Source organism: Habropoda laboriosa, unplaced genomic scaffold, assembly GCF_001263275.1.
Source record: "Habropoda laboriosa isolate 0110345459 unplaced genomic scaffold, ASM126327v1 scaffold3, whole genome shotgun sequence".
Classification (NCBI taxonomy): Eukaryota; Metazoa; Arthropoda; class Insecta; order Hymenoptera; family Apidae; genus Habropoda; species Habropoda laboriosa.
Window position 1 is genome coordinate 262,060 of NW_017100127.1, and position 17,761 is coordinate 279,820.

General features: G+C 34.9%; 1 protein-coding gene across 1 annotated transcript in view; it reads left to right on the forward strand.

Moving 5' to 3' along the window:
• Positions 1 to 17,761, forward strand: part of LOC108578723 (tensin-1-like) — a 171,727-nt gene that overhangs the window by 70,183 nt on the left and 83,783 nt on the right. The window contains exon 2 of the mRNA XM_017942140.1: positions 3,185 to 3,331. Within this exon, the coding sequence (XP_017797629.1) occupies positions 3,185 to 3,331 (147 nt within the window). The remainder of the gene's footprint in view (positions 1 to 3,184; positions 3,332 to 17,761) is intronic.

The window sequence follows — 17,761 nt, forward strand, 5'->3', positions numbered from 1 at the left end:
AAACATATTCTAATTAAAACTGCTTAGAAAGTTTATAGATACAACATAAAGATGTATAGACCAAAAGAAAAGGGTAAAGTTGAATGATAAGTGAAATATGGCAGATAACTTATAAAATCCAAAATAGTATATTATTTTATTCTCGTGACCAAAGGAAGTACTCAGACTAAAATTGATCTCAATTTATCATCGATCACAGACGCAACGATCCCTAGATAAATCAGAAATTCTGTAGAAAAGAAAATACTTGGATCACGAAAGGACGAACATACTTTGATATTTCATAAAAAAACTGATCAGTACTCCAGTTTGATTTCCTATACTTGAAGTTCATCCCACACTCGTCAGATTCAGCTTGCCGAAGATTTACTGTTGCTACTAACGAGCTGCGATATCTCTGACACTTCCATACTCCTAAGTGATATTTATGAGTTATCCAGCTTAATGAGGATGCCATTTTCTTATGTTCTTTTAGAACACAACTCGTATAACACTCATTACCTTCCGTTCAGTTGATCACCACGTTTGATCACCGCAGTTTAGCGAATTTAACGATTCGCTAAATAATTAAACAAAAAATATTACAGCAACAAACTTTTTCATATTTGTACAATACTTTTTCTCCAAATTTTATCCAGCTCCGAATTTAAGACACAAAGCGGTACAACTAATATTTTCACAGCGAAAATTTCAAAATCAAATTAATTTTTTAAAATAAAAATAGTTTCTATTTCTTTCGAGAACATTCGGGGAATTTCTCGAACCGCGGAAGACACATAAACACATTCACTTCTGTTTCGTTTGGAATAACCGAGAACTTCCCCGAAACATCTATGTACATATTATGTAAACAAGAGGCGAGCAACAAAAGCGAGTCAGTCTGTGCAAATGGTGCAATAGTCTGTATCTGTAAACGTCTGTTTTTCTCGTTAGTGTAAATAATAAAATACGTCGTAGATTTTCTTTCTAAACGAAAGTTTCCCGTATTTCTTGCAATAGGAACACGGAAAGCTAACCTAGAAATCCTAAAAATGCTTAACCCTCATCCGTCCCTCATCTTAATAGGTCCCTCGGTGTCAATTTGACGTAATGGTAAGAAATCGATCAAACGAAAAGATAAACAAGGAATTTAAGGAATTAAAGAAAGAATAATAGAATTTTTTCACACGAGGGACGGACGAGGGTTAATCATAAAATTTCCATCTCCCGACATATAAGATAGAGATAAGTTCTTTCGTCGAGCAAATGTAGATCCTTTTTATTATCGTTACTCGTGACCGCTGAATAAACCAGCTTTCGAGGGAACCTCCGTGATATACGTAGTACTTCAAAGAGGGCCGAAAGTTTTTGAGCATGCACTGTAAAGGGGGGCGGAAGCGACGTAGAAACAAGCAAACGGTGAAAACTAGTAAGAACGTATAAAATCGCAAAGAGAAATTCAACGAGCTCCGTAATATATAACAGAAGATAACGCGCGAGAATGGTGTCGCGAGAGACGTCGTCGCTACTTTATACCTGAGAAGTGTTCCCGGTACCTGCAGACTGAAACGTAACAAGCTGCTTTGATCTTTTGACCTTACGCGCGCCTTCCGAGTGGCGTATCATTATTTGGTAGACATTTTTATTTCGTATTCAAAAGGGAAGGAAAGCTTGCAATTACTATCCGTTTTGCAAATAGAAGGAGAGAGAGAGAGAGTTGGCGCTGTAAACATGGAGGAAATCGTTGGATTTACGATCCTCTGCAGGCACCACTATGCGAAATTAGCGAGGATCATATTGAAGCCAGAGAAAATACTTCCCTCTAATTTCTCGGAAGGAGATATTTCGTGTGTAAATTTTGGAAAATGTATTTTACTGCTTTAACTGATATTCGCTCGATTTGATGAAAGGACGGGTTAATCTTTGTTTGGGTAGTTTGTTTATTAGGTTTATGCAAAAGTTCGCAGAGTATTTTTTTATTATTTTTGCAATTAATCGTCGTGAGAATACTAATGATATTTTACTAGGGGTATTCAGTATGGATGCCAGCTGTGAAAATTTCAATAAAAATAGAAACATATTGTCTTTTGTTGCTGTCGATTTATGAGCGATGGAAACTTTTGCACAGACCTAATGTGTAACGTAAATAAATGGACAGCATGTTGGAATATACGAGTATTAACGGGTGCTATAGTTTGCCTTTAGGATAAACTTTCAAAAATACTCAGGACTTTTTGAGAACTTATTTAACGGGTTATATTCAGGATTAAATGAATTATGTATGTATTTAGTATAATTTAAGGAGGTTTCTGCAAAAATAGATCAGAGTCTGATGGATCTCTACTGTTTCCTTGTGTAATAAAATTATTTAAATATGTTTTCTTTGGTTGACTATAATTTAGTTGATACAATAGAAGGGATTTTGGATTTCTCGAGTGGGTTCAAAACATTTTTAACTCTTTGACGTATCTAAGCGTCAGCTGTTTACTGTTTCAATACTATGTCAAGTAAGAAAAGCTGATGTGTTGCAAATTAATTAAATAGAAACTTAGAATTAAAATTTTTATTACTGACATAAGTGTTTCTATCGGATCTTGACCAAAATCTGTAGCACGCGTTTGACTCGTTATAATACAGCCAGGGGTTCAAAAATTAGGCGTTCGAGTCTTTCAGACTCACCTTGACCAGGTAAGGGTTGAGTGTAAAATATAAGGAAGTTGTTTGAGAGATTATAGAATCATGTTAAAAGAAAGAAACATTTCACGAAGGTTGAAATACGAAATGTACGATTCATGAATTATAATGTCCTTTTATCATCGCGACCGGCTCTCTCTTAATCGTGATTCGCAAAGGGGTCAACGTGATAAGCAGTATTTTTTGGGCTCTTCAGAAACAAGTTAGTCAGCGTGCAATAACTTTCCAAAGGAAAGTTCAAATTCGCCGAAGGCTGATTTTAAAGGACTAAGGCCGCGCTCCCTCAAACAAATTACGAATTCGTGTACTATCGCGAGTATCTACGAAACCGTGCAAATATGGCAAAAAGTTAAATTCAAAAATGTGTAAAGAATTTTCTAAAAACATTGTGCTTTCCAAAAAATTAAGAGTGTTGGGTGATCTGGATTTTTACAGTCATATTTGCAAATGCTTTGCAAAATTTTATTTCAACTGTTCGAAAATATACAGTATGTTTGTTTTATTTTTTCAGTGCGTGCAAATGGCGCACGCGTTAAGGCGCATCTCGTACGCAACCTGTGAACCTCAGCACGCTCAATTCAGCTTTCTCGCGCGAGAACCTAGAGCGCACTTCAGCATACAATATTGCCACTCTTTCATCACCGAATCTGCAGAACAGGTCAGTGCATTCTCCAACTTGCTTACATTTTTACGCAACTCACAGTTGCGATCGTGTAACTGCGAAGAAAGTTTTGTGCAATATTCGATACTCTGGTAATATGCAATGTGTAATTTTCGATATTTCTAATTTCAAACGATCGATAGAGATCGTACACGAGTGATTCTATCTAAGGTATTCAACATCTGCTTCTTCGACATTTTCGATGCTTTGATTATCTACTTATTCCACATAAATTTCTCGGAAATATCAAATTCGAAGTTCGATAGGAACTTTTTAAATGATATGCAAAGTTTGAGAAGAAATAAACATTTTAGGTCATCCCATAAGTTCGTGTCGAATTTTATAATTTGGATTAATATTTCCAATAAACCTTTTGATTTTATCAAATCAAAAGGTAAGTGCCTTCTGGTTCCACAACTTCATGGCTTTGAATGTGTATTAGAGGTAAACGCGTGCACGAGACACGCGTGATGTGTATTAGGGAATTAAAAATCCCTGGTTTTAGTACACCGTGTACACGTATATTTAGAGATTTCTATTTCGAGTGTGTTTAATACTAGAACGACCACGGTCGGGTCAAAAACGACCCATTAGTAACTTTTCAGAAAAAGTGAATATCCAATTCTGTTGTGTGTTATTATTCGCAAGTTTTCGACTTTATCTTCTGAATTTCTGTGTTCTCTATTTCTATCGAAATGAACCTAATTTTCCAATCACGTTTTAGTTACATAAAAATTCACCTTCGTATTTTAATTCGTACACTTTTTAATATAATACATGGACAACCGAATATTTAACTATATTTGCTCGAGTACCCAATTTGCAGAAACACAATATGGCTTCCTAAATTTACAGATTCTAGATAAGAATAACAAATCTCGACACAATATATAACAACAGAACCAAAGGTAAAAAAGGGGATAAATACACGTGAAATAGGGACCTTCAAGTTCGCAAAATCATTTTGAACGCTGTACTCACATTTTTACCGTTCGAAAATTATAAAAAAATCTTCAAGTTATCGTATCCTCTGAAAAAAAAAGTCGAAACTTGTCATTTAGTAGTTACAAACTTTAACCCCTTAACCTATAGCAACGTGTCAGACTCGTGGCAGAAATCCCGGTCAAGATGTGAGAAAAATAGTTACATTAGTAAAAAAGAATTAATGGTAATCCTAACTTTCGTTTTAATTCGAAAGTCTGAGCATTGTTGAATGTAATTAATCTCTAACAGATTAGCTTGCGTTACCTGATACAGTACTGAAACGGTAAATGGCTGACGCTTAGATGCATAGTCCGAAAAGAAATCATACGTTAAGGGGTTAAACTACTTTTCGAAGCCTCAGGGTGGTTCGTCCCCGTAACTATTTCAATTCTACGTACCAAAAATTACTACGCCATACCAAGACGTTTATGTTGCAACGTAGATCTGTCGATCACCCTCGAAAGTACACCACGAAGCTGTTAAACGACGCAATTATTCACGTATGAAAGAAACTTTCCCGCAAGGGATACGAAGTGGAATAAAAAATTTCTTTCATATCCGCTTTACATATCTGCGATGAACGCGAGCTACAGTAACGCATACCGGATGAGAGGAGGAAAAAAGGGGGAAAAAGAGAGTCACAAGTTGTCCTTGGTGATATTGCAATAGTGCATCGCCATCATCCAGGACAAATTGCATCGACACACGGAAAGGGCACAGGCGCGTGCAGGATATTACTCGCCGTTCAGATCCGCTATGCGAATAAATCGTGCACACGCGTCGTAAGTTCTTGATGTGTCCCATAAACCTGTGCGAAATCTGTTTTAAATCGAACAGTATTACGTTTTTTTTTTCTTTTTTTTTTCATGGATTGAACTTTGAGAAAGTCCAACGTGATAATTAGAAATTCTAGTTTTTTTTTTTATTTCTTTTTATGTGAAATTACCGGTGGATAGATAAACTGTGATATTTCTGGAATATACTAATTTATGAAGGATTATTAATTGAAGATTTTCGTTCTAATATTTCAAAATTAATCATATTGATCAAAATAAACATGCACGCGTGCAATCATATCGGTAGATTAATTCAAGTTTGTGTATTCGTTGGTGAATAATAGTAAACATTTGCAAAATTTTGATTAAACTTGTTGGAAAATAGGACTTGGTCGAATTTAGTAATAACATATCACAGGTTACACATTTATAAAAGGAAAATACTGTAATATATGGTTAAAAATATACTGTTGAATTTAGCCGCGTGTGTAATGTTTAATTAACGATTTCAGATAAAATTGCAATCTACCGTTGTTTAAATAACTGCAAGAATCGACGAGGATTGCGATATTTTTTCTGTAAATTACGATTGATAATTCGGTCGTTTTCACGTTGCGTCCGGGAAAATTTTACCGATGAAAGTGGCATTTCTAAGTAATTAATGGAAGAAACTGTTTTCCAAGTTTATGTGCAATTTTAGGAGAGTATGTTGCACTTTTTATGGTACTACGAATGACACAGTACGTAGATCGTGCCAGAAACAGTAAAAGTGTATCGAAAATTGTGGAAATTATTTGAAACAATAATGTTGTCGCGTCGCGTTCTTTTGCGATGTTCAAAAGGAAGCTCGCGGTCGCCGTACCCGCCAAATTAATTTTTGGCAACTAATTCAAATTTGTTTTGCTCGGAACGTAGCAAAAGTAGGGTACGTCGCGAAACGATTGACGACTTGTTTTAAATAACTCGAGTGTTCGATCGCGACTCGGAATGTGCGTGATGTCTCCTCGAAACCTCGATAGAAACCTTTTTGAATCTGTCGCTCGATCGCCAAATTACCAATCAACGTGCCCCTCGAGTGTCACCCGCCCTTCCATTGCGACACTTCGATGAAAACGATAAATGACATCGGGTAAAGATAAAGGAAAAGCAAGAGCAAAATAGGTCGTTGGAGCATAGAAGGTTCGCGCTAAGCATGTACACGCTATAGTACAGGAGAAAAAACCGAATGTAAAAGGGAAGCGAGGCGAAAAAGGAAAGAGGACGTAGGTAAAGGGGGATATAGCAATCCCATAAAGACAGGACTCCTGTTTGCAGCTCGTTGCATTGTTGTGCCGCCATTAGTGTTGCCATTCTGAGCAGCAAGTACGTGGTAAGTACTCGACACATCGCAGGAACACCACAAACACGAAGCAACCATCCAGCAACCCCATCCGGCCGCGAAGGACGTCCCTTTTCCCCCCCGAGCCACCCACCGTCGTTGAGCGCGCATAAGCGGCAATTATGCAAAACAAGGGGCTTTCATAAGCGTCACTACTGTCGATTAAACAGGAGTGTTGGTCGGAGATTGCTGCCAGACTACAGTGATTTCGCCCGATCTTACAATCGATCTTACGACCGTTTAATCTGTGTAGGCGTTTTAAGTCGCGCTATTTACATCGACACGTGACCAAGTTCAATCTTGTATCTGCTTTTAGTTTTCGTGCAACGTCGGTTTTGCTGGTAGAGGACAGTAACGAGGGAATTTTGGTAGTCTGGTAATTCTGATTTTTTTTTTTAACTTTGCAGGCGATTTCTTTTCTTGCTCCTAATTGTTAACGTGTGTTTTCTACTTTTTTGCTACTTTGCAAACTATAGTAGGTGTGACGAAATTGTTAGAGTGATTTGATGCATATTTTTGGTAAGAGGAGATTGAAATTTTGTTTAAATGAAGTTAGTGGAGAAGTGTTTTTTATTTGAACAAATATTTTTAATAATTTCGTTGCACGGTTCTATTAGGTATAGAGAGACATTGAATTTTTATTGTAACAATTGTTTCAGATGTGTTATAGTTTTCAAGACATAGGGGAAAATTAGGAAACGTTAAGTTTTAAGGGGTATTTTCAGGTTGAAGGACCAACAAGTAGCGAAAAACGGACTGCCTGATACTTTTGTTGAGGCCCCATGTGAGTCTACTGAATTTTACCAAAATCTACCGAACCCTACGAAATCTACAAAATTTTACTAAAATCCACTGAAATTAAAATTGTGTTTCATTTTTAAATCTACTGAAATACTCTGAATTCTATTAAAATTTACTGTACTCTACTGAAATCTAAATTTCACTAAAATCTATTGAAATCTACTGGGATATACCGAATGTGAAGCAAACGACTTTTTCATTACAAGTTTAATATAAAATTGTTTGCCATACAAAAATCACGACAAAATGATCAATATCCTTAAAAAAAGGATTCATTCTAAAATCTCGAAGTATAACGAGTACATATTTATATTTTCACTAATATATGAAACTAACTTTGGCGAGGAAATGTAATTTGAACCGTATAACACTTTCTACACACAACGGGTGTCGTAATACTTCCGAAAGGCAGTGTACGTATCTACATAATCTCATAAAAGATCCAAGTACAAATCCAACCTAGAAAGTTTCTTTCTTGCTCGGAGTCTTGTTAGCGTGGATATCAATTTTTAGAAAATACGGAGTATATACGTGGTCTTGATTAAAATTTTACAATCCATTTTTCTGCAGAATTACAGCTCTACGTATCTTTGTGCCTGTAAGCACCGACAGCATGGAAATAAGATAGGAAACCGTGTTATACAGTTCAGCGTGCACGTACTTGGCGAATTTCAAATTAGATTTCCTTGAAAATAAAACCCCCGTGCGAGGGAAATTTATTCTACCATTTCTACATATTTTCTTACGTTTAATTATTTACTTCTAATTATGCCGAATTACGCGTACTTTCCTTCGAGCCAAAATCTATTCAGTATTTTTATTATTCGCGTTCTGTTTTATTGCGATGAAATGTGTGACAATGCAAGTGCTCAGAAAAATATGAAAAAGTTATTAATATATAAATGCATAATATTTTTTGTGAGAGAAATAGAAATATATCCCTTGAAGGCAAAATAATTTAATATTTTCGTTATTTACATTCTCTATTTCATGGTTATAAAATTGATTAAAAATGTGAAAAGAATTACGTTTCTTTTACGTATAATAATACACAAAAACGTAATATTTTTATAAGAGAAAGAAAAATACATACCTTCGAGGCAAGATAATTTAGTATTTTAATTATCTACATTCTTTATTTCATAGGAATAAAATGTATGAAAAATGTGAAAAATATTACATTCTTCTTACGTCTAATAATGTATAAAAACGTAATATTTTTTCATAAGGGAAATGAAAGCATTAACATTAGTTTAATATTGAACAACATAGCAATTATTAAATATTACTATAAATAGTTAAGTGATCAGATATCCATGCTGCAATATTGCAGATACTTACCAAGGTAGTTCGTTTAATGAAAAAAAAAAAAAAAGTAAACTGCTCGCAGAGTTAACTCTTCCGCCTGAGTCACAATAAGAAGAAACAATACGATCTTTAAGAACAAAAGATGAAACCAACTATCCCCGTCAAAGGTATTCCTAATTACGAAAGTAGTATCGAAGTGTCGATAATTAATTCTTTCTCTCGGCGCACTTGATCCGCGGAAATATGAGAATTAATATTCCACTCTAGACGGTTCCTCGAGGAGATACGGACCGGTCTTTCGTTGAATTGTAATTGGTTAATTAATTAGCAACGAGGCGCTGCTTCTTTACCAAGGTAAATAAGACGAACGATCCCGCGTTGCGAATTGCGTTACCTTCTGTCGATAAACAAATAAACTTCCCTTTGCCGAATTTTCATGCCGCAGGAATTTCTACCAACTGTCGCGAAGTTACGTAAAAATATACGCGGTCCTCTTTCTGAGCCTCGCGAAAGTGGCAATTCGTCGTTGGAAAAGGGGATTCCCATTAAAATTTCGCGAAAGCGCAGGGAAACGTCCCAGCTAATTAGATGTCTCCCGTACCGTATATTTCCTTGTTCATCAGGCGTCGCAATATTTTCAGCACGATTTGCACGCGCCGGCAATTAGAACGAACAAGGCATAACAAAACGTATCCATTATGCCACTGTGTTGTCTACAAGCCGCCTTACAGAACGTGTTCTATTCTTGTAATTTTACCCTGTTCACGTGCCACGGAGAAATTACTTTTGCACAGTGTGTGTGTGTGTGTGTGTGTGTGTATTCGTAAGCTTAATGAAAACGTAAAGCGTGTGGGCTGCGTGCCAACCGCATCGTTTTAGTTTCGCCAATTTTTCACCCCAGGCGACACGTCACGATTTCAATTAGAAATGAATCATTAGGATCGTCATTTTGTTTATTGAAAATCTGTCCACCGTAGGATAAAAGCTGTTCCTTTTTCGCGGCCGAGTAATTACGATTCGTTGCACCATTGACGAGAAAAAAAATAGAAGTAACAAACGTGAGAAACGTTCGTGGTAATTGCATCTTTGGATGGAGAAATAAACGACACTCTCACCGTGTACGTTTGTCCCGAAACGATAATCGTAATTGGTGATTAAAATTGTCGTTACCGAGATCGCGCAGATTACATTTTTGTCGCAATCAACATACCGCTTAAGTCGGACATCGGGGTTAATGAAGCCGCTTCTTAACGACGAATCATAATTCGCGGGGAGATCTCACAATGCTTATCTCGTTGGATAAGGATCTTGACATTTTCTTTAGGTGCTGCACCCTTGCACCTAATATCTCTGCGCGCAGATCGTTTTAGTCATTATTTGCTATCGGGTCGTCAATCTTCATTACATCCTCGATTATCTGGAGCAGCCTCGATTTTCTCATCAACACCGAGAAGACGCTCTTGTAACGCGCGAGATTTCGCGTTAGTGAAATTCTGCTCCCACGATTAAACCGTCACATTGTATAGCTTCGCTTGTTCGCAATCTGTAGAACGTTAATCTAAGAGAAGAGAGAACCAAAGTGGAGAGAGGTGCGTAATATTACGATAAAGGATTGTATTAAAATCATAAATGTATTAAAATTGTGAGAATGGAGTCCTTCGAATCTTAATTACGTTCTTATGTGTACCTCGAGAATTATGTATACAGGGTGTCCAAATTTTTTCGGACCAAACTTTGCCAGCATGTTCTATGGGTGTAAGTGAGAAAAAAATGTGGTATAAACATAGGACGTTTGAAGCTTTATTAAACAGTTATGACAATAATACGAAATAGGAATAGAATAGTGTGGCATTTTTGTTATAACTTTTTAACGAAGCCTCAATCGACCTACGTTTATATAACATTTTTTCCTTACTTACGTCCATAGAACATACCGACAAAGTTTGATCCGAAAAAATTTGGACACCCTGTATAACTTTGAATGGGATCACACGTGTGCATGCTTAATTGCAATTAAATGTACTCTGTGCTGCATAATGGAAAGATAAAAGCTACTATAAACTGTTATTCGATAAAGTGGACTTACTTGAAAAAGAAAAATACAATAGTACACGAAAAATAAAAGAAGACACCTTGTATCGAAGAAAAAGTCTTAAAATTATCGAATTCCGATAAACATTCTACGCTACAGAATTTCATAAAACAATAACTGTAGCTGTTCCAGCATTTCGAAGAAGCTTACACTAAATGTTCGGTTTCCAAATAAAACAACGCAAAATATTATTTATTTATCACCGAGTGTACATATCGATGCGGGAAAAACGGAGTCTGTCGTGTTATCGATTTTTCGACAGCGCAAACCAAACGCGAAAACTCCGAAGAAGGATTACGTTATAATGAATTGGGCCCGATAATTGAGTAGCGAGGAATCAATATTTGAGAGAGATACGAGTTTCCTGCGGCACGCAACGAAGGAAGCACGAAGAGCGAAGGCAAAAGCTGCGACTCGGAGACCTGTTATATGTACTGTGAAGGATTGGACTGCAATCGTCCGGTCGTTGACACGTCTCTCTGTAGCTTCTGCAAAAATCCCGCCAGTGGTGTACGACTGTTCCCTCCAAGAACCAGGAACAGCTTTAAGGAAGTCTGTTCGCCGATCACCGACCAGGACACGATTCTCTCCTGCGTGAAGAAGAACAGCTTCCACGTTATATCGTAACGATCCTCCTTCACCGCCCGCTTATCCTCTAGTACGCGCTTATCAGATTACCAAGGACCCGATTTCACGCCAGATGATGCTGTCTTGGATAAATTAATCCAATCTATGTTCCAGTGGTGAAACGAGGAATCGAGTGTTTGTGCACCTGATGGTTTTCGGTTGTCAAATATTTTTTCATAGGTACGAAGCTTGATTATGCAAATTCATTAAGGAATGCGAATGGAACGTTGATTGTTACAAATTGAGCCTCGCCTAATTTAGAAAACTAAATGGTTCTATATCTTTCGTTTAAGGATTTCAAGTTATAGTGTCCGATAAATTATTGTAAAACCATGAGCAGTTGACGTGATGTTAAAATTCGAAAATAGAATTGAAACTTTTCTTCGGATCTGTAATATCCATTGAACGATTCTGTAGAGTTTTTCGTCCCAAACGCAAATCTGAAAGCAGAATTGCTCTGTCACCCTCAGTCTTTTCTAAAAACGCAGGATTCTGGGGAAGAATCAGGTATCGCGTGAAAAGTAGAAACGATAGAAAGTTGAATTTAGTCTGGAAAGGTAGAAAAGAATTTCCTGAATATCGGTGTGTATACAGTTATTAAATTTTGTGGTTTTGGATAGTTTAAAATGGCCATGAAATTTTAAAGAAGAGCCTATGTGCGTACTTTATACACAATTTTTTTGCGTAGCATTTCACATATTTGAATAACATAAGAAGATTGTTGTAAGTGTTTCACAAATTCCCATGAGTATTTTGAGTAATTGAGAACTATGAAACGAAAAGCTCTTAAATCAATATACGTAAGTACATGCTTAGAAATGAATTACTGAGAAATTTGAATGCTGTGTCTATGTTCAATTTTAATTCTTATGGTTCTTCTTATCTCGGAGCATAATTACACGAACAATGAAGTGTTTTATTCCGAGGTCTTAAAACTCCCATCAGAGATAAATTCATCAGGTCTCGCGATTATAACCGCGCTTATACGGTTAAAAACAAAAATTGCTTCACTGTGTACATCATGTTCATCGTGAAAACCATCAGGATATTCAACGAGAGGTCTGACGGTCTGGATGACTTTAAAAAATGGTTGGTGTGCAAGAGATATGAATCAGGAAATGAAGAAGGTCTCTTAACAACAAGCGCAACCAGATTTACATCAGTCTTCATCATCGTGACTTTTTCATTCACGCTATCAAATTTCCGCTATCCGAATGCTATAATTTTCGAGCTTTGTATATATTTGAATTACTAAATACGGAACAATTCTCTGGTAGATTGAACAGTTCGAGGTTGAATAATCACTTGGAAATTATTCTTGTTAATATTAACACAATATGAACAGTTCGTACAGACGAAACTTAATCCGTTGAAATCGTTCCAATTTGTTTACGCGAAGTAAGTGAATACGGTACAATTTAAAAATACTGTGATCGTAGGAACGAAATTTAAATATAAATTAATGGAAAAATCTGTATTTAAATATTTAGTCAATATTTGGTCAATCTTAATTGCCATGGAAATTTGCATTTAATTATTAAAGTTTCAATGCAAGCTGAAGTATTTTTGAGTAAAAATTAAATCCCCGGAAAAATAGAATTTTTAAGAGGCAATAATATTTTACATTTTCTATGCTATAAATGTGATTAACAAAATTGCAAACATTCATCATTTATCAAATCTTTAAATTTTATTAGTGTTTCCATCAACCGATATAAATATAATAATATTGAACATTTTTAACAGAATTAAATTGTTCACTTCGGCGTAACGTTTATATTAATATTTATTTATCTTTCTTTACATTATTACAAATAATTAATAATTCCCTCTATAAATGTATCGATGAACTCCTTGATCCGTGCAAATTTAAAAAGAAGCTATTTCATAACAAAGGAAAGTAAATTAAGTGCATGAAAATAAGCAATGGAATTTCGTTGAAATTATTAGAAATTATTTTCCAGATTGAAATAGAAACGTGTCTTTCTCTTTAAAATTTCTTATAGCTGAAACAATCAGGAAGCATTTACTTGCTACTGTAACTGCTTCGATTTCCTTCGATATTTTCTTCATCGTGGAGAAAAGAACTGACTATTCTAAAACATAATATTATCTTATAGGTTTGGAAATTTGTATTTAATTTTATGACATTCTTTGACATCTTTTCACAACTTTAGAATTCATTTATGTCTATGTAAAATAATTATTGTAAGAATACTTGTTACCAAAAAAAGAAAATTGAATTCTTTTATACTCGACAGTTTATGAATTACTGTAGTTGACGCATCGCATTGCTTAGATTTTCGGTAAAAAAAAATTAATTAGTTACTTAAATACTTAATTACTTCAGGATGATAAACAAAATCGTATCTACTTGAAATATATTTAAAACGTAAATAAATTTACAGAAATTTAATTTGCACTATGCTTTGTTCAGTGTTCATTTTATTTTGTAAAAGATCAAAATAAATTGCAAATACATTTGCCTGATTGTATACTACAGAAGAGAGTAATTTCTGTCTTGTGTGATACAAAAAGTACCAATACAAGTACCTCGTACTACTTGGAAAACTATGACAAGATTTTTAAGCAAAATGTTTCATGTTTCTTCATCGTACACTCAATAATTTACTTGTGCCTTTTTCAAAGATTAAAGCAACTTTCGCAAACGAAAAATAACATACAGATTACAACCTTCCTTCCTTGTATATTACGAACGATTATATATAATTGTCTGCTTTACATTAAGACCAGTCTGTAATCGTCCTCCGTAAAATACCTGCTAAAGAACAGAAGTATCACTTTGAAATAAGTATCATACTTACTGTTGATTATACGCTATAACGCACTGAAACGTATTCAAATTTCAGTTTAAAAAAATTATGTATACTTTTTACATTTTTAAAGTCGGCACAAACACAAACTACGTGTGATTTGCAACTTGTAGCATGTATCGTTAAGAGGATGATAGATAACGTGTTGATGAATTTGATTTTCGCGGAAACATCGGAGTTTAATAATGCAAAATAAAGTGAACTAGTGAAATCAAAATTTCGTATAAATTAATTTTTCGAATCAGCTGTGTAACGATTACTCTTGCACGTTGCATAATTTATTGTTTAGTGTTTATCATTTATTACGTAGATCATTATTTTTAGCGTGTAAATATAGAAAATTGATGTAGAATAATAATTATAGAATTTTATAGAATACAAATAAATTTGTAGAAATAATAAGTATAGAAAATTTATATAGAATAATATGGAAGGGAAGTTTGTTTGATGCTAGAAATGGTAAAAAATGAAAGGAAGTTCCAAATTTGTTTTAAAATTTTAGAGTCCGAGATCATTTTAAGATCCCGTTGTTATGAATTTTTAAATGCACATTAATGTCTGCTATAACATACGTGTCGTGTACTCGCGTCGGTTTGAGTTATGTTTCAAACTTGAATCACGAGAGAAAAATCGGACTGTTTTCTAACGAGGTCTGAAGCGATCCCGGAATACCCATTCTCCAACGTTATAATATAAACGACTTGATTATGCGTTCAGCGCTCGGACTGACTCAATACTTGGTTGTTTAACGTTCAGAATGATACTGATTCGAAATTCAGAGGAAGTCACGCATCTCAGCTACTGAGGGCGGAGTTTAATTTTGGAAGTGAAAAATGGGAGAAATAAGAACATTAAGTATTGGTCGTAGGGTGTGGTGGTGGGAAGTGGTGGTAGAAGGATGAGGTGTCGGGGTTTTGGGGAATTCCGAAAAAAGGAGATAGGACATGAGAGAAGGAAGACACTAGTTCAGTAATTGGAAAATCGGGATATTGGTTAATAAACTGAGTTCTGGTGGTGAAATTACCGAGGGTACGCGCTTAATAACGGCCCCGGCTAATCCTATGGGTCGCGGATTCTTCAGGCCCGTCTTACAATTTCCTTAAGCTATAAAAATAAAAGGAGAAAGGCTCGATGCGAAAATAGACAAAAAAATGTTCGGTACGGAACAATACGATAGAGAAAAATACATGTACACATTTCATTTGAAGAATCAGGCGACCTTGAAGAAAACAGAAAAAGTGGAATTTATAAAAAATTTTGTCTCCCTGCTTTCTTTAAATTACGTATAAAAATCGTTTGTAAATAATGAATGGCACTATTTCTGCACTGTTTATTCCTGCATATTGCTATCTCTGCACTGTTTATTCCTGCATATTGCTTTAAATTGCGTGATACGAAAATATATATATAAATGTCTGAGCAGCAGTGATAAAATCAGTGAATTATTCTAAACATATCATTGGATTAGTAAATTAACATAAATGGGCACTGATAAATATTATAAATAGGCTCGAAGTACTCTTAAACGTAAATATAACTCTATCGAGGAAAGGTTAAGGTAAACACATAAAGAAACAGGAAAATGGGAGTAGATGAACTCCTTTAATTATTGACTTTGAAGCTTCAGGCGTATCAGATGTAGCCCAAAGGGTTTCGTACTTATACACGTGTATCCAGGACGTTTAAGGTAACTGGTTGGCTAATAGAATAACCAAACTGACAGCTCAATTGCTAATTGAGATTGAATAGCTACGATATCTTTTCCTCTGTTTACCTGATTTTATTTTTCTTTTAAGAGACGATCAGCTACAAGTCACGTAATATCAAGGAAATAGTAGAAACGTTAAATGAAGTAGCCTAATAAAATCTGCTACTTTATCAATTGTTTCGCGTAGGATAAGAAATACTTTGTTATTTATACAAAAATTATATTTTCATAGTTGAATTTTATTTGGTAAAAGAGTTTGATTTTGAAGAATTCTTGAAAAAATATTTCTTTCTAAATAATAAATAAATGTAACGAAAATGTGTTGCCCTTAATGGGATACGAAATAGAATTAATTTGTGTTAAGTATTTATTATGAAAAAGATATTTTAAAAGCTTGTTAAAAGTGTAGAAATATTGAACGGAATGAAACATAATTAAATATTTGTCACTTAATTTTTTTCTGCTATGAATTTCATAACAATTAAAGTACTGCAAGTTCTTATCAAGCAAAACTGTGCCGGTGATTATGAAAGTGTCCTAAGTTGTATATTTTTCGTTCTGAGATATTTAGAATTTTCCCTTTGGGTGTATTAGAAGATATTTTTTCATTATGTATGAAAACAAAATATTTCACAAAATACTTGCTCTCGTAATATAATTCCTTTTCTATGAAAAGATCGACGCAACACAAAATAAGTGGTAAATTCAAATTTTTTACATTTTTGACTCAGGCCACTTTCATAATCACCAGCAAAAATATATTTCAACATAAATTAATCAGTTTAATATCCCTGTGGTTCGTAACTTTCGTCTTACATTTGGGCCATTTCTGAACGACTTTGAGCCATTTCTGAGTGGCTTTGAGTCGCTTTGAGTCACTTTTTGAAATTCTTCCAATTTCAGTATCAAAGCACATGCTTGATACTTAATTTTTCACAATAATAACGAAAATCTGATAAATCTAAGTTACTGGTGTTACTCACATGGTTTCTAAGTGGCTACATTTCTTCTCCGTCAGAGAAGACAAATAAGACGCTTGCCAAAAAAAAAGAATCAGTTAACCGGAAATTCATTATCAAGAACAAGACGTATATATTGAATCCTTTAATTCCAAGAAAGGCAAGCGTTGCCGAATTCCTAATATCGGCTAGGATGCCGGAAGTGTATCAAATTCTGCCAGAGGAATTTGTATCCGATGCGCGTATCTCGGAGTATTTTGGGTAATTGAGCGACTAATAGATCGACGAAAGTGTCGGCTCACTAGGGATCTGGTCCGAGGTATTGTACGTGACCGACCCTCTGTGCTTCTAAGCGAACAACCGCCGCAGGTTTCAGGTGGAAACTAGAACTCCTGCCGTCGCTTAAAGCCGATGCATCGTTTACCTCATCCTTGACAATTTCTACCCTTTTTTTTTTTCACTGTAGAACATTCATTACGAGCGTTTTTTTTTTATATATGTATAGAACGAATATTGGTTTTTAAGATACTTTTAATAATCGTGTGAAAAATAAGTAAATATTAAGAAAGGAATACTTAAACGTGTTTTACAGATATTGCTTGATTTTGTTGTATATTGTGAAATGGAAACTGATTCTAGTGATTTATTTGATTTTACTTGCAGTTTCATTTGATAATTAACGTGACCATTGACCAAATTTCGCTTTCAATTTAAGTTAGAATCAAGGACTGCAGAAATTTCACGTATTATTCGATCATGCTTGAAAGGAGAAGCCTTCCGATTTACTTCGAACATGTGTTATTGTTAGACGAATGAATTTGTTAACCTTTTATTGGCACTTGAACTAAATAGAAACTTAGTAATTATATTTAGCTGAAAGAAAAGTCAAGCGATGTACTAAATAGGTGAAATTTAATTCTTTTTGAATTCTTAACTATAAATATAGTTAAATTATATTCT